Source organism: Lissotriton vulgaris, chromosome 2_1 (genome assembly GCF_964263255.1).
Source record: "Lissotriton vulgaris chromosome 2_1, aLisVul1.2, whole genome shotgun sequence".
Taxonomy (NCBI): domain Eukaryota; kingdom Metazoa; phylum Chordata; class Amphibia; order Caudata; family Salamandridae; genus Lissotriton; species Lissotriton vulgaris.
The window spans coordinates 1,410,043,201-1,410,063,609 of record NC_141687.1 but is presented as its reverse complement, the minus strand read 5'-3'; the positions used below and the strand labels follow the sequence as shown (position 1 = coordinate 1,410,063,609).

The 20,409-nt window shown below is 48.4% G+C and overlaps 1 protein-coding gene across 2 annotated transcripts in view; it reads right to left on the bottom strand.

Annotated features, from left to right (window-relative positions):
• ALG9 (ALG9 alpha-1,2-mannosyltransferase) overlaps positions 1-20,409 on the bottom strand; it is an 810,763-nt gene that overhangs the window by 423,579 nt on the left and 366,775 nt on the right. For both annotated transcript variants that reach the window (XM_086957174.1, XM_086957175.1), the window contains one exon: positions 8,549-8,696. In XM_086957174.1, the coding sequence (XP_086813300.1) occupies positions 8,549-8,696 (148 nt within the window). The remainder of the gene's footprint in view (positions 1-8,548; positions 8,697-20,409) is intronic.

The following is a 20,409-nucleotide window of genomic DNA, read 5'->3' as shown; positions in this document are numbered from 1 at the left end:
GTCTCGCAGGTGGGGTGCGATGACAGCGTCGGCCCTGTTGAAGACGTGGTGAGGGCAGGGGTCGGTCGGTGATCCGGAGTGAATGGAGTTCATCGTGCGGATGGTGTCTTCGGTGCTGATCGGGGTCCAGGCGTGGAGGGTGGTGGTGGGGGGGGGAGGTTGGTAGGTCATGGTGTGCGTTGGTTGGTTGTTGAAACTGCTGTGTATGTCCGTGATCTTGTTGTGGAAGTATGAGGCGAGGGAGTTGCAGAGGTCTTGCGATGGGGTGATGTCGTTGTTTTCTGCGCTGGGGTTGGAAAGCTCTTTCACGATGTTGAAGAGTTCCTTGCCGTTGTGTGCGTTGTTGTCCAGCCGGTCCTTGAATGCTGTTTTCTTGGCTGCGCGGATCAGCTGGTGGTGTTTCCGGGTGGCAAGTTTGTAGGAGGTCCTGTTGTCCGGTGTCGGTTCCCTTTTCCAGACTTTCTCGAGGGCTCGGCAGTTCTTCTTGGAGCTCTTGAGTTCGTCGGTGAACCATGGGGCCTTCTTGCTGCCGGGTCTGCTAGGCGGGGTCCTCAGCGGGGCGAGTTCGTCAGCGCAGTTGCTGATCCACTTCGTGAGGTTGTCGGCGGCCTGGCTGGGGTTCGCTGAGCTGGCAGGAGGGTGCTGGCTCAGGGAGGTGGCGAGCTGGTCTGCTGTGATCTTGTTCCAGCTTCTGCGGGCGGTCTGTTGCTGGTGATGGTGGGTCGTCGTTCTCTTGAAGGTGAAGTGGACGCAGCTGTGGTCCGTCCATTGAAGCTCTGTGGCGTGGCTGAAGTCGATGTCTGTGCTGGATGAGAAGACGGCGTCGAGTGTGTGTCCGGCGAGGTGGGTGGGGGTGGACACCAGTTGCTTGAGTCCCAGGTTGGCGAGGTTGTCGAGCAGGGTGCTGGTGTTGTGGTCGTTGTTGTTCTCCAGATGGAAGTTGAGGTCTCCCAGGAGGATGTAGTCAGCGGAGGGGAGGGCATGCGGGCTGATGAAGTCGGCGATGTCCTCGCTGAATTGTGTGCGTGGTCCAGGGGGTCGGTAGATCAGGGTGCCTCTGAGGGTGGTGTTCGGGTTGGTGTGGATCTGGAAATGCAGGTGTTCGGCGCTGGTCAGGGTGTTGTCGGTGCTGGTCGTGAGGCGGATGGTGTTTCTGTGGATGATGGCGATGCCTCCTCCCATCTGGTTGGCGTTTCGGTCCCTACGGACGATCTTGTAGCCCTCTGGGATGGCGATGGCGATGTCGGGCGCTGAAGAGGCGTTCATCCAGGTCTCCGTGAGGAAGGCAACGTCAGGGGCTGTGGCGTCTAGGAGGTTCCAGAGTTCGATGGCGTGTCTGTGGACGGAGCGGGTGTTGAGCAGGATGCACTTGAGGTGGGTGCTGCTGGTGTTCGACTTGGCGGGTGCTGGTGCGGGGCTGGTCCGGATGCAGGAGAATTTGCAGGTGTGGCAGCTGAAAGGTCCGTGGGTGCGTCTAGGAGTGGCTTGGTGGCATTCTGGGAGTCGGCCGGTGTTGAGTGCGATGAGGGTGGCGGCGGAGTACGTCAGGCGGGTAGGTCGGGGTCTTCGTGGGCCAGGGGTCCTGGCGCTGGGCGCGTACCGGTCGCGGACGGGCGCAGACGGGCTTACCTTTGGCGCGCCTTCGGCGCACAATCGGCGCGCCGGCTGCGCGTTCGCACGGTCGCCATTTAAGGCGAAGTGCGCGGGTGGGCGGAGCAGCTGGGAGGCGGGAGCGGGGAGGGTTACAGAAGGCAAAAAAAGGGGCGGGGACAAGCGGCGGTGGCGGGAAGGGAGGGCGGGGGGCGGCGAGGTAGGCGGACAACAAGGAAGGAGAGCAAACACGGAAATAAATGAGATTACAGTAAAAACAGGCACAAAAAGTGCAAATACAGGGGAAAAATAGAGTTTACACCAAACAAGCACAAAGAACCGTAAAAACAAGGGCAAAATCACTCGCAGCGGCGGCAGCCGGCAAACGAGGCAGCAGCGAGGCAGAGGGCGCCAGGGGCACACGCAGCAGCTGGTGGCCGTGCGGCGCGGGGGTGTCCCACAAGTGGGTCACACTCACCTGCGTCGCACGGTCGCCTTTTAAGGCCAAGTGCGCGGGTGGGCGGAGCAGCTGGGAGGCGGGAGCGGGGAGGGTTACAGAAGGCAAAAAAAGGGGCGGGGACAAGCGGCGGTGGCGGGAAGGGAGGGCGGGGGGCGGGAAGGGAGGCGGACAACAAGGAAGGAGAGCAAACACGGAAATAAATGAGATTACAGTAAAAACAGGCACAAATAAGCGCAAATACAGGGGAAAAATAGAGTTTACACCAAACAAGCACAAAGAACCGTAAAAACAAGGGCAAAATCACTCGCAGCGGCGGCAGCCGGCAAACGAGGCAGCAGCGAGGCAGAGGGCGCCAAGGGGCACACGCAGCAGCTGGTGGCCGTGCGGCGCGGGGGTGTCCCACAAGTGGGTCACACTCACCTGCGTCGCACGGTCGCCTTTTAAGGCCAAGTGCGCGGGTGGGCGGAGCAGCTGGGAGGCGGGAGCGGGGAGGGTTACAGAAGGCAAAAAAAGGGGCGGGGACAAGCGGCGGGAAGGGAGGGCGGGGGGCGGCGAGGTAGGCGGACAACAAGGAAGGAGAGCAAACACGGAAATAAATGAGATTACAGTAAAAACAGGCACAAATAAGCGCAAATACAGGGGAAAAATAGAGTTTACACCAAACAAGCACAAAGAACCATAAAAACAAGGGCAAAATCACTCGCAGCGGCGGCAGCCGGCAAACGAGGCAGCAGCGAGGCAGAGGGAGCCAAGGGGCACACGCAGCAGCTGGTGGCCGTGCGGCGCGGGGGTGTCCCACATCCTCCACTTCCAGATCCAGACCATGCCCAGGACCATGCTGCAGGGCACCCTCGCCTACAGACCTCCGGGACCTTGCACCCAGTCCGCAACCACCATTGCCGATCTCGTCGCACCCCACGCCATCACATCCACGGACTACATCCTACTCGGAGACCTGAACTTCCACCTCAACAATCGCAGCAACCCCGACTCCATCACCTTCCTTTCCAACCTCGGACTTAAGAAACTCGTCACCACCCCCACTCACAGAGCAGGACACACCCTTTATCCCATCTTCGCAAGAGGGACTAACATCCACTTCAGCCACACCTCGCAGACCCTCTGGACGGACCACCACTGCGTTCACGTAACCTTCAACACCACCTCTGCACCCAAACCCGGCCCACGCCCGCCACAAAGAAACTGGAGCAAGATCACAGAACACCTCAACACCACCCTCCTCCTAGACCCCCGCGCGCCAAGACTGATGCCAACTCCACAGCCAAGGAACTGCACCGCTGGATCACCAGCTGCCCCGACAAGCTTGCACCCTTCTGACACCCTGCCAAACAACGCCCCCTAAAGGCTGTCTGGTTCACCACTGAACTCCAAGAAGCCAAGCGTTCCTGCAGATGCCTCGAGAAAACCTGGCGAAATGGGAAGACCTGAACAGCTACAGGAATGCCCTGAAGGACCACCACCAGCTCCTAAGAGACACCAGGCGGACTTTCATCAAGAACAAAATCCACACCAACATGGCCAATGCCAAAGAACTCTTCAACATCATACAGCAATTCACGAAACCCCCCAGCGAAGCCACGGACGTTACACCATCCCAAGAACTCTGCAACAAGCTCAGCTCCTACTTCCATCCGAAAATCAAGGCCCTCTATGATAACTTCAGCGAACAAACACCAGACACAACCCCACCCCCCACCACCGACAAAGAGCCAACCATCACAACCTTGAACCCTGCCACTGTAGAAAACACCACCCCAACCATGATGAACGCCCACTGAGGAGCCCCCACGGACCCCTCAGGCACATCCACCACAGGGCCGCCGCCGCCATCGCACCTGAACTAGGATGGACCATCAACACCTCCTTCAAGTCCAGCATCTTCCCCGACGACTGGAAGCAGGCTGAGGTTAAGCCTCTCCTCAAAAAGCCCACAGCCGACCCGACGGACCTGAAAAACTACTGACCCATCTCTTTCCTCCCCTTCACTGCCAAAGTCACCGAAGGACTTGTGAACGCTCAACTGTCCGCCTTCATCGAAGAGAACTCCATCCTAGACTCCTCCCAGTCTGGATTCCGCAGCAACCACAGCACTGAAACCGCACTCCTCGGCGCGACAGATGACATCCGCATGCTACTCGACCAGGAACACACTGCGGCCCTCATCGTACTAGACCACTCCGCAGCCTTCGATGTCGTCTCACATCGCACTCTCGCTAGCCAGACTCCACCATGCTGGGATACGAGGAACCGCCCTCAACTGGATCCGATCCTTTCTCTCCAGAAGAACCCAGAGGATCAGACTCCCTCCTTTCCTCTCCGAACCCACAGAGATCAAATGTGTAGTACCCCAAGGATCTTCCCTCAGCCCCACACTCTTCAACATCTACATGGCCCCCCTCACCACCATCGTCAGACAGCATGGGCTGAGCATAGAATCTTAAGCCGACTACACGCAGCTCATCCTCTCCCTCACAAAGAACCCCGAAGACACCAGACTCTGTTTCCCGGAAGGAATGAAGGACGTCGCAACCTGGATGAAAAAAAGCTGCCTGAAACTCAACTCAGAGAAGGCAGAGGTCCTCATCCTCGGACTTTCCACCTGTATTGGGACAACACCTGGTGGCCCTCCGCACTCCGAAGTCCTCCCACCCCTACACACGACGCACATAACCTCAGCATCATCCTTGACTCCTCCCTCAGTATGACCCGTCAGATCAACTCAATCGCCTCCACCAGTTTCAACTGCCTTTGCATCCTCCGCAAGACCTTCATATGGATACTCCAGAATGTAGAAAACCCATCACCCACGCACGTAACCTTCAACACCAACTCTGCACCCAAACCCACCCCACGCCCGCCACAAAGGAACTGGAGCAAGATCACAGAACACCTCAACACCACCCTCCTCCCATACCCCCGCAGCAGACTGGACTACGGCAACGCCCTCTACACCGGAATCAACAGAACTCTCCTACACAAGCTCCACACCATCCAGAGCACCGCAGCCAGACTCGTCCTCGGTACCCCACGGCACGAACACATTACCCAACACTTACGAGACTTCCACTGGCTCCCCGCCGAGAAGAGAATAACCTTCAAACTACTCACCCTCACCTTCAAATCCCTCCACAACATCGGACACAAATACCTCAATGAGAGAGTCTCCTTCCACGTACCCAAAAGGAACCTCTGCTCCGCCGACCTCGCCCTGGCAGAGACCCCCTGCATTCGCAGAATCAGAGCAGGTGGAAGAGCCTTCTCCTACGTCATCGCCAAAGCATGGAATGAGCTCCCAATCAACATCAGACGCGCCCCCCACCCTGCACACCTTCAGGAAGAACCTCAAGACCTAGCTCTTCGACTGAACTGGAGCTGCACTCCCCCCCTCCCCCTTCTCCCCAAGACCCTTGAGACCCTCACGGGTGAGTAATGCACTTTATAAATACCTTATTGATTGAGGTAGCCATACACGTCTGCCATCCCCAGCCCCCAATCGTAGGGAGAGTGCCTGCCATTAACAAACGTCCCTCAGTGGTGACCTCCTGCCCAGGAAGGCTGCTATTTTCGATGCCAATGTTTGAAACCATCACCTGGGAATTTGATGTGGATATTTTGCAAGGACATAGAAGAAAAGTGGGAAAAACATCATTTTAAGCAATGCTACATGCTCCAGAGCATTCAAAGGCACCCACCGCTGTAGGTCCCTATTCAACCCAGTCATAAGGGGCACAAGTTAGGATTCCATGCCTAGGCATTTAAAGGAAAACGGCGCAGCAGGTTCCAGAGACACCAGGAATGTCCAACGGCATCGCCCTCAATCGGCACCAACAGGGATTGAGTTTTGGTGATCCAAAGTCCGGAGGCCTCCTCATAAAGATGGAGAATCTCCAGGCATTGAGGGCCCGAGTATAGTTGGTCTGCAAAGAATAACAGAAGGTCGTCTGTGCATAGGGCTATGGTCTCCTTCGGGCCCCTTCCCAGGCTCGATTGCCAACGCAAATAAAAGAGAGGAAAAGGGACAGCCCTGAAGGGTAGCTCTACAAATCGGAAAAGACAGTGAAATGGTAACATTGACCAGAACCTGGGCACTGGGCCTGGCGTAGAGGACAACAAGTTTACGGAAGAGGAGCCTGAAACCTGCCCTTTGCAACATCACGCCCAGGATGGTAAATACAACAGTATCAAAGGCCTTCGTAAAATCAATTAGGAGCAGGGCTGTGGGGCTGCTGATACAGTGTTGCATGGCGTACCACAGGGCTCGGCAATCATCCCGATCTTTTTCAACATCTATATGAAACCCATGATTGCGGTCATCAAAGAACATAACATTGACATCGTAAATTATGCTGATGACACACAGCTGATTCTCTCCCTTGAGGGTGATCATTCGACTTCACTTGAAGCATTTCATAACTGCCTGCGAGATACGGCGCTTTGGTTGAAGGTAAATTCTCTGCAATGTAATGCAGGTAAAACGGAGGTGCTTTATTGCCCAAGGGAAAGGGTTCCTTCTGTGCTGCCTAGCAATTTTTGGCCTACTGACACCTCGCCTTCAGTTCAGTCAGTGAATACGGTTTGTAACCTGGGCGTAATGTTTAATAGCAAACTTACCATGGAAGCTCAGGTTTCGAAACGGTGGCCTGCTTCCTTGCCATTATTAGAGGAGGTTGTCCTCCTCCATGACTTTGGCTCAGCTGCACTGGCTCCCTCTGAGACAGAGAGTCCAGTTTAAGTCTCTCTCTCTGGTGTTTAAGGCCCTTCATGGGCTGGGACCTGCTCCCATGCAAAGGAAGTTTGCGTGGTATGTTCCTGGGCGAAATCTTCGCTTCTCTTAGGCGAGACTGGTGAGGATACCTAGGTTCAAGAAAATTAAGGCAAAGGAAGTTTGCGTGGTATGTTCCTGGGCGAAATCTTCGCTCCTCTTAGGAGAGACTGGTGAGGATACCTAGGTTCAAGAAAGTTAAGGCAGGGGGTAGATCCTTTGGTGTAGCTGCCGCTAAATTATGGAACAAACTCCCTTTGGAGCTTAGGTAAGTTACTGACCTCCTCCCTTTTAGAAGGAGATTATAAACCTGACTGTTCCCCATGATTCAGTTGACGGTTAGTCTCAGTGTCGTTTCAGTCTGTTGCTGCCAGCGCCAGGATGCCTGTTAGTTGATTATGCGCTTTATAAGTCATGTAAATAAATAAATAAATAATGTGCTTGGGACACAGCTAGTTGGACCCGGCGGATACAGTGACGGGTACTCCTGTGGGGCATATAGCCACATTGGTCCAGGTGGATCAAATGGGAAAGAGCTTGACTCAACCACATAGCCATACCCTTCACAAACACCTCAAGATTGGTGTTGATGAAACAGATAGGCCTATAAGGGGAGCACTGGTCAGGAGGCTGACCTGACTAGGGGAGCACCACAATAGTGGCTGTGCCCAGATCCGTAGGAAATGACCCAAAACCACTGCGTCGTAACCCCATGGATTCAGCACCGGCCCAGGTCCTGGGCGGTAGTAGGTGCCAAGGATCGAGAGGCGTAGTGCACGGTCAGCCTGGCGTGCATCGCTCAGGGAGCCAGTGGTCCGGGACAAAACAGAGCCTAGGGCGCGGCCGCCATCTTGCCTGTGGCATGCAGTCAGCTGCAACTCGGGGCAATAAGCGTGATCAATGACGGCAGCACAGGCAAAATTGCGTCCTGGTGTTGCCTCGCCACCCTCAGCTGTGAGAGAGATATCTGGGATTGCTGCCGGGCCAAGGATGCTCACAGATTGGTACAGGGCTCGTCGGGAGCTGGATTAAAACACTACCACCACCTTGACTTGGAAGCCACGCCCCCTCACTAGTCTTTATTTTTAAGAATGTTTTTTTCTTTTTAATGGATGGTATCACAATTATTTTTGAAATATACCTCCAATCAGATTCTTTCACATATCAATGATCAAGCACCCTTACTTGATTTTATTATTATTACATATCATGGTCCAGAATTATGATATATCTGCATCAGATCTTTTCTCTAAAATCATTTGGTGTAGGTAAGGAGATGCTTTTGGTTTCAGTGGTGGCCAGCACAAACAAAATGTGGGAGGAGGGGGGGGGGTCGCCAGGGCAGCATGGGGGGGTTAATAATAATAAAAAAGGAGACCACCAACAAGTCCTCCTCCCCGCTCCTATGGCCCAGTGCTTCCCTACACATGCTGGCTGAGCCAACAGCTGAAAAATAACACAATGATAAAATATCTTTTTATCTTTCAGCTGCTGGCTCAAGCAATTGGGGCATCACTCCTGCGCCACTGCGGAGGAGCCACCCCTGTTTGGTTTACACTTCCTAGTTTAAGACAGCACTTAACCTGCACATTTAAAACTTCCTGATCTGTTACAAGACAAAAGGAAACACTCATCGTGGGCTAAGTAAGCATTACATGACTGACTGAAAATTACAGATAGATTGATTGTGCATCACAGATTTTAGAATAACTTACTTTTCTGGAAGAAAAAAACTGCTAGGAAATCGATACCATTCCTTGCCCACGCAGACAGTGACAGGCCTCCCCTCAGGCACGCTGTGAATGGAAGGATCAACGGCAATCCTATGAAATTCTGGGTACAGGTCCAGTGGGCTATGGTAACCTCAATAGGGAACACAAAAAAAACTCAAAACTTTAGATATTCTTGAATTTCTGCTTTGGAGACAGTAACTTGTGTGACTTTATTATTAACCTTAGGACTCATTGAAATGCATGCAAGTGCCAACAACATGAACTTAAAACACAAAGAAAAATACTTGTCAGTAAGCAAATTTATTATTTAAAGTATTTTGTTAATTTCAATTGAATATGTTCGAATTTGAATCATAACTGTTTACATTTCAACTTCTGTAGAACTGGTGTACTCCACATTAACGAGTATAGCCAGAGTTTGCTAATTTTATATGATAATTAAAAGGACAAATATTAAGCTTGCAAACAGTGGTCTTACATTAATGATCATACATAAAGTACTTTTGAACAAATGCCAGATTTCAGACATAACTAAAAGACAAGGTTAGGAGGCACTTCCTTACTGTCAAGTATCAAGAAACTTTTTTTCGTATAACACAAATACCAGCATATATTTTCTTTATTTAAAAAAAAAACAATGAGTGGCATAAATAACTTTTTGTTTCATCAAATTTGAACTTTTAAGGCACAATTTACCATCGATTACAAATATTTGTGTTATTTCATTATTCAAATTTTCAGATACATAACAAAATATAGCAAATGTAACCATGTATTGTATCAATTTGGCAAAGGTTACACATATATATATGTCCCAGTAGCTCAATGCATATAAGAACCAATAATGCAATTAGATATCAGCGCATATATTACACAATTTTTCATAATTGGCAGACATCTCCACTCAGGTTGGCAAGTAGAAAGCCTCTAACAAACATTAGCAATGCAATAGGTCTCGCATTTGTAAAAGTTAGAGCTATTGGGGTTGTAAATGACAATGCTTTTTACTTATTTTTTTTGTTTACAGCTGAATGATCATGTAGAAAAATGTACCATATTATAGTAAAAAACAGAAGCACAAACTTAACAAAAACTTAATAATTGAATCCTTTTGCATGTATTAGATAAAGTTCTCTAAGAAAAGGACACGCTGTGTTTTGAACATGTTATTTTGAAATGGCTGGGTTAAAAACAAGCATTAGCAAACATGCAAAGTTATGCAAAAGAAAATGAATGTATAAAAATAAAAACACTGCAACAAAATTAAAAGAGAGATTTGCCCTAAAGCACTGGTACTGAAGTGCACTACTTCTTACGTGCAGTCCAACTAGCTTAATACGCCCAAAGCAAAATTTTTGGCATAAATTGAACGTATAGCACCATCACATTTTAAAAGGATTCCAATGTGTATCACTGACAATGTTTAAACCTAGTATGTGGCAAAAAAAACACCCTATTAGATTACTGTGACAAAACACCCAACATACACCGAGGCTGACCATCTGCTCACAATCGGACAATAACCAGAAATGTTGAGTTTTTAGAGTACTGGACCTACTAAAGTTTCCTTCATGAGGGTCCATTGCAAATAATTCTAGGTGATGTGAGGGTAGGAATACTAAACAAGGTAAAGCACTAATGAGCTAAGACTGGGTAACATGCGATTAGGCAGTGGAATTCGATGTGGGAGGCACATGATTTAAAAGAGGGAATAGAAAACAGTAGGAAATTTAAGGGAGGGCCAATGAAGGGGGGGAAAGCCTCACTGACTTTTGGGGAGGTAAAGAAGCGAAACAGACTTCAAGTGACAATGAAAGGCTACTGTCGTAAGGATTGGGGGGAGAACCAAAGGCATGCAGTCCTGAAAATGTCCCATGTATTGGTTTTAAAGCACCAATGACTTGATAAACTGAGGAGAGCCAGCACGGCCTATCTATCACAAACAATGTTGTTGCACAGGCACTAATGATTAAGCGTGATTTTATGGGGTGGCTAAGCGCCGCTGTAATTGAAAATGCAGAGAAATACCAGTGATTAGAGGGATGGATCAAGCACCATCGCATCTCATCTGAGGCCCACCCCCTTTCTCAACCACTCTGAAAACGGGCCTCCTGGCGCACTACTCGTTGGGAGGATGAATTCCCCTTGGCTGCTGAGAGTCGTTGGGGCCTAAGAACCCCCACTGTTACCACCAGTAAGACCCACACAGCAGGATAGCCGAGACCTCATCGGAGGCCTCTCCCTTTATTGACCACTCTGCAAAAGTGCCTCCTGGTGCACTACAAGTTGGGGATAAAGTCCCTTTGGCTGCTGGGGGTTGTTGGGGACAAGAAACCATATTGTTACCACCAATAAATCCCACATAGCAGGATTGCTGAGACCTCATCGGAGGCCCCATCCACTTTCTCAACCACTTTGCAAATGAGCCACCTGGCGCACTACTCACTGGGGGGATGAAGTCCCCTCGGCTGCTGATGGTCATTCGGGGCCAAGAACCTCTATTGTTACCACCAGTAAGTCCCACACAGTGGGACTGCTCAATCCTCGTCGGAAGTCTCACCCCTTTACTCAACCACTCTGCAAACATGCATCCTGGCATTACTGGTTGGGGGATGAAGTTCACTTGGTGCTTGCGAAGCAGAGTTTACCACCCACCCCTAAAATAAAGGTGAGAAACAAGAAGAAAGAGGCAAAATAGAGGTCAGAACCCAGCAGCAAGATGCAAAATAAAGGTGAGAAATGAGCAGTCAATGTAAAGGTGAGAAAACTAGAAGCATGAAGCAAAATAAAGGTGAAAACAAGCAGAAATAAGCAAAACCGAGGTCAGAAACAAGCAGCAAGAGGCAATATAGAGGTCAGAAATGAGCAGCAAGAGGAAGAATAATGGTCAGGGGAGAGCAGAAAAAGACAAAATAACGGACAGAATGAGCATAAGGAGGCAAAATAAAAGGCAGGAGAGAGCAGAGATGAGAAAAAATTTGCTGAAAACAAGCAGAGGAAGCACAAAGCGGCAGAGGGCAGCAGACCGGCAAGCTGGACAGGAGGACTGTCAAAGAGGGAGCTGGCATGAGGACCTGCTCCGTGTGCCCCGACTTGTTTATTGCCATGCAACCACTGACAGACCCAAACAGACACTCATGCACCCACTCACTCAGATACTCATGCATCCAGCCACAGACCCACTGAGACACTCATGCACCCACCCACAGACCCACTCAGAAACTCATTGGTAGACCTGCCATCTTTTGTCGTGTTTCCCCAGTCTTTTTGCTTTCTGACCTCCTGGTTTTTACTCTGTTGTGTCTGGTTTAGTGGCCCTGCACACTTTCTCACTGCTGTTCAGTGTTAAAGTGCAAGTGCTCTTATTGTAAATTGTATTATGGATTGGTGTTTCCATGATTGGCATACTTGATTTACTGGTAAGTCCCTAGTAAAGTGCAGAGAGTGCCAGGGCCTGTAAATCAAATGCTGCCAGTGGGCCTGCAGCACTGATTGTGCCACCCACATGAGCAGCCTTTCAAAAGGTTCTCAGACAAGCCACTGCAGGGTCTGTGCACAGTTCTTACTGTGATGTCGACTTTGGCAAGTGCACCCACTTGCCAAGCCCTAACCTTCCCTTTTATTACACGAGTTACCCCTAAGGTAGGCCCATGGTACCCCTATGGGCAGGGTGCAGTGTATTTGAAAGGTAGGACATGTACTGGGATAGTGAAATACAGTATATTTAGTTTTTCTCTATTGAAAGGCTATCTGGAGAGTGTTTCCAATTCTATGAATCTTAGTTGTATAGGCAGGGTGTTCCATGCTGTAGTGCCTAGGCAGGCCAAAGACTTCCCACCTCTAGATTTAATCTGGGGTGGGGGGAGGGGGGGGGGGGTGGTTTAAACAAATTGGCTAATGAAGATGAGAGAGAGAGTTCTAGTAGCGACATATTGTGTGAATCTAGTGGTCAGGTATGGTGGTCCTATTTTCCTAAAAGCTCTGAAAGCGATAAGTAGTACCTTGAATAGGATTCTCTTGTGGGTCGGCAACCAGTGTAGAGTTTGCAGTGCTTTTCTAGTTGATGAACGAGCAGGCACTTTCAGTACCAGTCGAGCAGCTGTGTTTTGAACCATCTGTAACTTTCTTAGGATCTGCTTATTTGCGCCAGCGTATAAGCTGTGGCAATTTTCCAATCTAGATAAGATCAGGGTAACTGCAACTGTTTTTCTTGCGGCAACCGGGATGAGATCAAATATTGTCAATGATTTGATCAGGTTAAAGCACATCCCTGCCACTGCCAGGGTTTGTGGCCAAAAAGAAAGAGTGGCTTCAAACTTCCCCTACCAGAGTTGTAACTATGTGTTGGGTGGGCCGGGATGTCATCAGGCCACCACTTGATTGGGTAAAACGGGTTGTCCTTGCCAATTAGCATAATCTCGGTCTTGTCAGTATTCCACTTGAGGTGGTTGGCCTACATCCACAGAGTGACCTCTGTTGAGTATTTATTAAAGTTCAATTCAGATTCATTTGAATCCCTGTCTAAGACTAAGATAAGCTGCGTATCATCTGCATAAGAGGTGGTTTTAATTTGAAATGAAAATATGAGATATATAAGTGGGGCCATGTAGCTATTAAAGAAAAGAGGGCTAAGAGAAGACCCCTGTGGTACTCCCATCGTGATAAAGCGTTCTATAGAAAATAAAGAACCTAATGCCACCATTTGCCTGAGATTGTGGAGAAAAGACTGAATACAGGCCAAGACCGTGTGTGCTATACCGTAATTTTTCATTTCGGTTAGGAGAATATTGTGGCAGATCGTGTCAAATGCAGCAGGCATATCCAATAGGAGTAGTACTGCATTCTTTCCACTGTCCAGGGTCAGTTTCAATTAACCTACCACCACTAGCAAGGCAGATTCTGTTGAATATCTGGGTCGTAAACCTGACTGGTGGGTGTGAAGGATATTGGCCTCTTCCAAGAAGGCAGATAGCTGCCTATTGACAAACTTTTCAGTGATCTTGCCCACTGTTCCCACCAAGCCGCGCGCGTGGGCGCACGCGCGCACGATGGTCTCCTAGAGCGCGCAGTGTCCTGAATTCAGCGCGCACTCTATGAAACCCTACGAGACCATTCGCCCCGCCGCTTTTAAAACGCGAGCGGCGCGAAATCCGTGCTGGAGGCAGAGGAAGAACATGATGTTGCAGGCGCGCAAAGCCCTTTGTGGTCAAAGGGCTTCTGCTTCAATCATCCCTCCCACCTCACCCCTGTCGTGTGTTGACCCCCCGCTGAGACAGCTTCCCAGCCGCACCCGAGCACTTCATGGGTCTTTGAAAGACCATTTGCACGTTAATGAGGCTTTGCTGAGTTTCACTCCTCCTTAGGGCCCCTACAGCTCGACACCTCCTACTGCTGGAAAAATTAGCTCCCCCCCAACCCCCTCTAATTGCTTGCTTGGTCGGCCTTTCAAGAAACATGCTCTGTTGTCAGCATTAGGAAAATAGCTGAGAGGGGGTGTGGAGGTAAAGTTTCCTGCACTCCGCACGTAACTCCAGCGGGTCATTTCTTTGGGGCAAAAACATTCTTTTCCCTGTGTTGCCCTCTCCCCTCCCATCCCTCTCCATTCCTTACAGGTTCCCTTCCTACCGCCATGCTTGTAGCTCTTCCTTCTCTCAATGCGTTGTTCAGCCTTTCTTGAAACACGCTCTGCTGGCAGCATTGGAACAAAGGTGAGCAGCGGGGGTGGGGAGGCTAAGTTTGCTGATGATCTTGCACATAACTTTTTTCACAGGAATACGTGCCTCTGTGCTCCAAGAATCAGTCACAATGAAGGCTGTAGAGCATACTTCTTATCTGCGTGTCTTCTAGAGGAGGGACTGTGTTGCGCCTGAAAGGAAGCTACTGATTACACTCTCATTCAATCCCTGGCCCCTGCGCTGCGACTTCTAGAAAGTGTTTTACTGTTGATAATGCGCTTAGCGAAGTGGTCAACCGTCCATGTATTTCTTTTTGTGCACATACACGATTTTCCCATTGGAATGCTTGTTTTCACTTTTATTTGTTAATATTTCCATATAGATACAAAAGGTTTAGAAAAATTAGTTTTTTGTCCAGGCCCGTTCCTTCTCTTTACACCCTACTCCATAACAAAAGAATAGTCATGCTTTTGGCATCTGTGAGCTACAGGGCAGTAAGCAACCGAGAGTCTGAAGAGCAGGTGGAAAAGAGGAGTATAGAAAAGATCGCTGTTATCCATGTAAAAGATGTGAAAGGTGATGGTGTACAAACTCAAAAATGATTTTAATGAGGTCCCAATGATCAGTGTATACATCATTGTAGATATGCAGAGGTCACATGTTTCCACTGTGGTTATTAAATAAACCTTGCCTGCGCTTTCCTGCCAGTTCTAAACATTGTTTTAATGGCAGGCAGGAAACAGGGCGTTAATGCAGTGAATGGAAAGGGTGGAGGACAGTCATGACAGTGCAAGGCCCGTTTTCAGGACAGCTTTTGTTTATGTGATATTTATATTCTTGAACAAAGATGACTAGTTACTTAAATGCTGCATTTTTTTCCGACTAGACACACCTCAGAGCAATTTCACCAGCATTTTAAAATCAGCATTTCATCTATGGGGGCGACTCAGAAAAGCATTTGAGTAAAAGTGCAGGGGTACTCTTGCGAGCTTCTGTGAACTGGCCCAATCTAAAATACGAGAATATTTGGACCGTGTTCATATACATTTAGGAAGAATAGAAAAGGCTGTCCCTGTTTTCTACTTGGAGGGAAGGGATTTAGACGTTTCAGGGCAGAGTCACAAACGCATGTAACAGTTCCTCAAAAAGTTTTTGCGTAGTAGCACTTCCCATACTCCCTAGTGAATTGGCACCAATATGCCTAAAATCTTAACATAATCTTGCAGGTGTGTACTTTTAATACATTATTATTATCCCAAAGGGTCAAAGTAAAGTAGTTTAAAACGTCCATTCATCTAAGTGCGTGAGGTGGCATCAAATTTACAGGTCCCTCTCGCGGCCTGCATGACTCCGGGGGTACACGCGGGGGGGGGGGGGTAATTAAATACAATAAAAACAAATAAACTAAAACTAAACTTACCAGGATGAGGCATCTCATCCGCCGGTCCCGCGTCACATCACGTCTCTGAGTCCAAGTGACAGATCGTAGGACTGGATGCGACTGGGGGCGATATCCTGCCATTTGACAGGGCATGGGGTGACTGTATGTCACGCACCGAGCAGGAGCCTATCTGCAGACTCCTGCACTACACTAGGCATGCGCAGCATGCCTAATGTAATGTCAATGGAGTGGTCGTGCTAAATAAAAAGCGCCCCTCGCAACAAAGGCGGGATGGATGTTATTACAGAAAGTGAGTGATGCCCCAATCTATATGCCACACTTACTAAAGTCAAAAAGGATCCACAAATAAGTGAACAAGAAGCACACACTCCATCCATGCAAGGTAAATGCCTGTAAATTGATACTTGTATAGCGCACTACTCACCCGCAATGGTCTCAAGGCGCTTGTACAAATACCGCTGTGGAACCCATCCTGGCTTTCCCTGTGAGGTGTCCACTCCTGGGCACCCCCAAGGTGGAGGCCAGGCATTCTTACTGTTGTGGGGGCCGTTGTGGAGATTAAGCAAGTTATTGCCCAGAGTTGCAGAGTGTGACTCCATGATTGGAATAGGCACTGAGGCGAGAATTATCATGTCAGTGGAATTTTGAGCCCAAGACCCGCCGAGGCAGGGAATTGAACCCTGGTCCCGGGCTAGACCTCCGCATCAGGGTCTGCCACTCTAACCATTGAGCCACCCTTCTCCACAGAGACCCTAACCCCAAAATGTACAAAGAAGGGAAGGGACAGACTGCTTGGCTACAGCGCCGGCTCTGTGAAGCAGAATTTTCAGCACAGACATCTCATCACTGTACCCCCCCCAGCAGTTATTAAATATAATAGATTTATCAATCCAAATAACTGACTAACATAGAACCACTCAAATTACGTTCCTATTTCACTATACTAATTCAAAATTAATCCTTATGGGTTCCAGAGTAGCGGTTAAATACAAACCTCTTTCTCTTTTACCCTTTTCAATCCAAATAACTGAATAAAATTTCCACCACTCGAATTACTTCATATTTCACTATGCTAATTTTCAACACTAATACTTTATGGGTTCCGGAGTAGCGTGCTACTTGCCAGAAAAGTGCTTCAACATCCTTTAGGGGTAACAGGTGCTATATGAATGCAAACCTTTCTTCCCCTTCTATCCCTCCGCTATCTTTCTCACTCCAAATAACTGACTAATATGTGTGGAAATGCAGTCTTTTCAGTTTTTAAGCAAACGTTTGGAGGGATATTTGGCGCTGCACACACACACGGTCTGGTTCCTGGTGCACATAGCCATGGCTGCAGCGCACAGAGACCCTACACTGCCGCACACAGAGGAAAAAAATTAGAGGGAACATTGAATCTTGCCTAAGATAGACAAAAGTGAAAATGGACAGAGATTGGAGAGTGTGGAATGGTCCTCAAACTGTTTTTTCTGGAGTGGTTTGACCATGCCCAGCTTCCAATTCTGGGGGACGGATGCTGTGGTTAGTAAAGAATTGACAATATTGTTGATGACTGGATTTACAATGTCTGCAATCCTATGAAGCACCGCTGAGGGACAAGCATCTAGTGGCGAACCTGATCTACATGATAGGATAGCTTAATGATACGGTTCCAAAGTAATTCTTTTGAAACCCTGAAGCAATGGCCCTGCCTAGAAGGGATCTCATCCCAGATTGAGTGGAGGTGTAACTGATGTCCTAAATTATTTTTGAATTTTCTGAATTTTTTCTTCAAAGAAAACTGAAATCTGATCACATAGGATCTGTGAAAGGGGGATGATGATTTTGATTTGGTAAAGGACTTTACAATAGAGAAGTTTAAAAAAACAACAAATTTAGCCTCTGATATTATTTTTAAAAAGTACTCCTTTTTTGCAGACTTTATTTTTCATTTCATGAAGCTTTATTCTGTGCATTAAAACAATGACCATAAAAGCACACAGGCAAAATGTATTACAATAAAAAATGCAGGTTAAAAAGACGAATGGATTAAAATATCATACTTTTCCTAGATTGAATAGATTTACATATAAAAGTAGCAGTATAAAAACATTTGTCCACAGAGTTCATATTATAAATCAACTTCATTGCGTCTTCCACATTAAAAATACCATACTTTACAAACAAAGGTTTTAGGAAAACAACCCTGAGATTCAAGAATAGCGTGCAAATTAGCATAAAGTGCAGGGTGCTTTGTTTTGAGTGCCCATCACATGGGCAAGGGCCAACAGGATGCTTCTTTAGGTGGGGGAAGGCCACCAGGACATGGGCCATTCCAAATCTAAGTCTCGTTAAGACAAATCTATGGGCTGGTCTAGTTACCAGGATCAAGTACTGTTGGAAGCCTTCACTTTCAATGTATTTATTATAAAGATGAACTGTAGTAAGGCAACCATTAGCTACTAGGCGTTTTTGAGCTCTATGCAACATAAAAATACTTTTCATATCCTGTTTAGGGATATTTCCAGCAGAACATGGATCTGTCAGTATGGTGAGCCCATAGATGATCTGAAAACTGTCTACTACATACTTAAGCCAAGGTATCTTGGTCCAATTATCCAGGTCTAGGCAGTCCTTAAAGGCGAGTTGATTAAAAACTGTCTCTTCCTTACACCATATAGCTCGCCAAAGCATCAGGGGCCTTAATGCAATGAGATCACCCAAATAGGCAACCCCCAACTTCCCTGTGGATCAGGTCGGTTGGGGGTGGGGTAGATAAACAAAGAAGTTTTTTGAGGAAGAAATTTTCTTCCCTTTGCAAAGAACCCACATTGGTGTTGCCCCACAGTCCTGCCCCATATAATGCAATAGAGACACTCCTTGCCTTATAGATCTGCAGTATATCCCTGATGCGCCTATCACCGATCTTGCTGGCGAATTTAAAAATGCCGTAGGCGCTTTTTACCATCTTAGACTTAACACTTACTAAATCCTGGGACCAACTACCATCATGTGAAAAAATAACACCCAAATAACAAAATGTTTCCACCTGCTGGACTTTCACCCCTTCTATAAACAAGCATTAGGAATGCATTAGGGCTCGGGTTTGTTTGAGTTAGAGATAATGGCATTGTAAATGGCAATGTGTTTTAGGCATGTGTTTTGGAGTGGAAGCATGTGGTGTGTGTTGGAGATATGTGTGTTGGATTGGAATGTTATCAATGGTGGCATGCTGCACTTTAACGCATTATCTTTAAAAGGTAAAGTGCAGCATAGTGCAATAGGTACAATATTAATTGGTGGATGCGTTATCAATTGGTGTGTGCATTGATGGGTGGTGGATGTGCGTGCCTGTAGGAATTGTGCAGTGATGGCTGTTGGTGTGTGTGTTTGGTGGAAGCGTGTAGTGGTGGCTTGAGGTGTGTATGACTGGTGGTAGCGTGCAGTAAGAGCTGTTACTGAGTGTGGCTGTCAAGCGTACAGAGATGGATGGTAATGCGTGAGGTTCGTGAAAGGGTGTTGATGATTGTGCCAATTGAAAGAGTGGCTGGTGCACTGTCAGCTGTTGGTGTGTGTGTGTGTTTGGTGAAAGTTGCACTGACATTTTTTGTTGTGTGCGTGGGTGTTTAGCGGCACTGATCCATGGTCGTGTTTGTTTTTGGTGAAAGCGTACATTGATGGTTGTTGGTGTTTGTGCCTGGTGAAAGCATTCATTGACGGCTGGGGGTGTGTTGTTGTGTGTGTTGTTTTGTGTGTAGTGGTGAGTGTGTGGTGGTGAGTCTTTGGGGGTGAGTGTGTGGTGGTGAGATAGTGAGGTGTGTGTGGTTTGTGTGTGTGTTATGTGTGTGTGGTGTATGTGTGTGTGGTGTGTGTATGGTGTGTGTGTGTGGTATGTGTGTGTGGTGTATGTGTGTGTGGTGTTTTCTGCACACTCACACACTGCCCCTACACATTCACACACTGCTCACCCGCACACTCCCAATGTCACCCTGCATAGTCACACACTGTTTATCCTGCACACTCATTCTGCACACTCACACAATGTGCACCCTGCACCCTCACACACTGTCTCTGCAGTCACTCTGCACTCACTGTCACTTTACACTCACTCTGCACTCAGAACTCTGCACTCACTGTCACTCTGCACTCAACTGCACGCAGCTGCACTCAAAAGCACACAAAAGCACACAGCACTCAAAAGCACACAGCACTCTGCACTCAACAGCACTCTGCACTCTACAGCACACAGCACTCTACAGCACACAGCACTCTGCACTCAACTGCACTCTGCACTCAACTGCACTCTGCACTCAACTGCACTCTGCACTCTACAGTACACAGCACTCTACAGCACACAGGACTGTGTGCATGAACAGTGCCTGTGTGTGAACAGTGCCTGTGTGTGGACAGTGCCTGTGTGTGAACAGTGCCTGTGTGTGAACAGTGCCTGTGTGTGATCAGTGCGCCTGTGTGTGTGCGCAGTGCCGATGTGTGTATGTAGTGCCTGTGTGTGAACAGTGCCTCTGTGTGCGCTCAGTGCCGGTGTGTGTGAGCAACCTGTGTGTGTGAACAGTGCCTGTGTGTGTGAACAGTGTCTGTGTGTGTGAGCAGTGTCTGTGTGTGTGAGCAGTGTCTGTGTGTGTGTGAGCAGTGTCTGTGTGTGTGTGAGCAGTGTCTGTGTGTGTGAGCACTGTCTGTGTGTGTGAGCACTGTCTATGTGTGTGAGCACTGTTGTGTGCGAGCAGTGTCTGTGTGTTAACAGTGCCTGTGTGTGAGAAGTGCCTGTG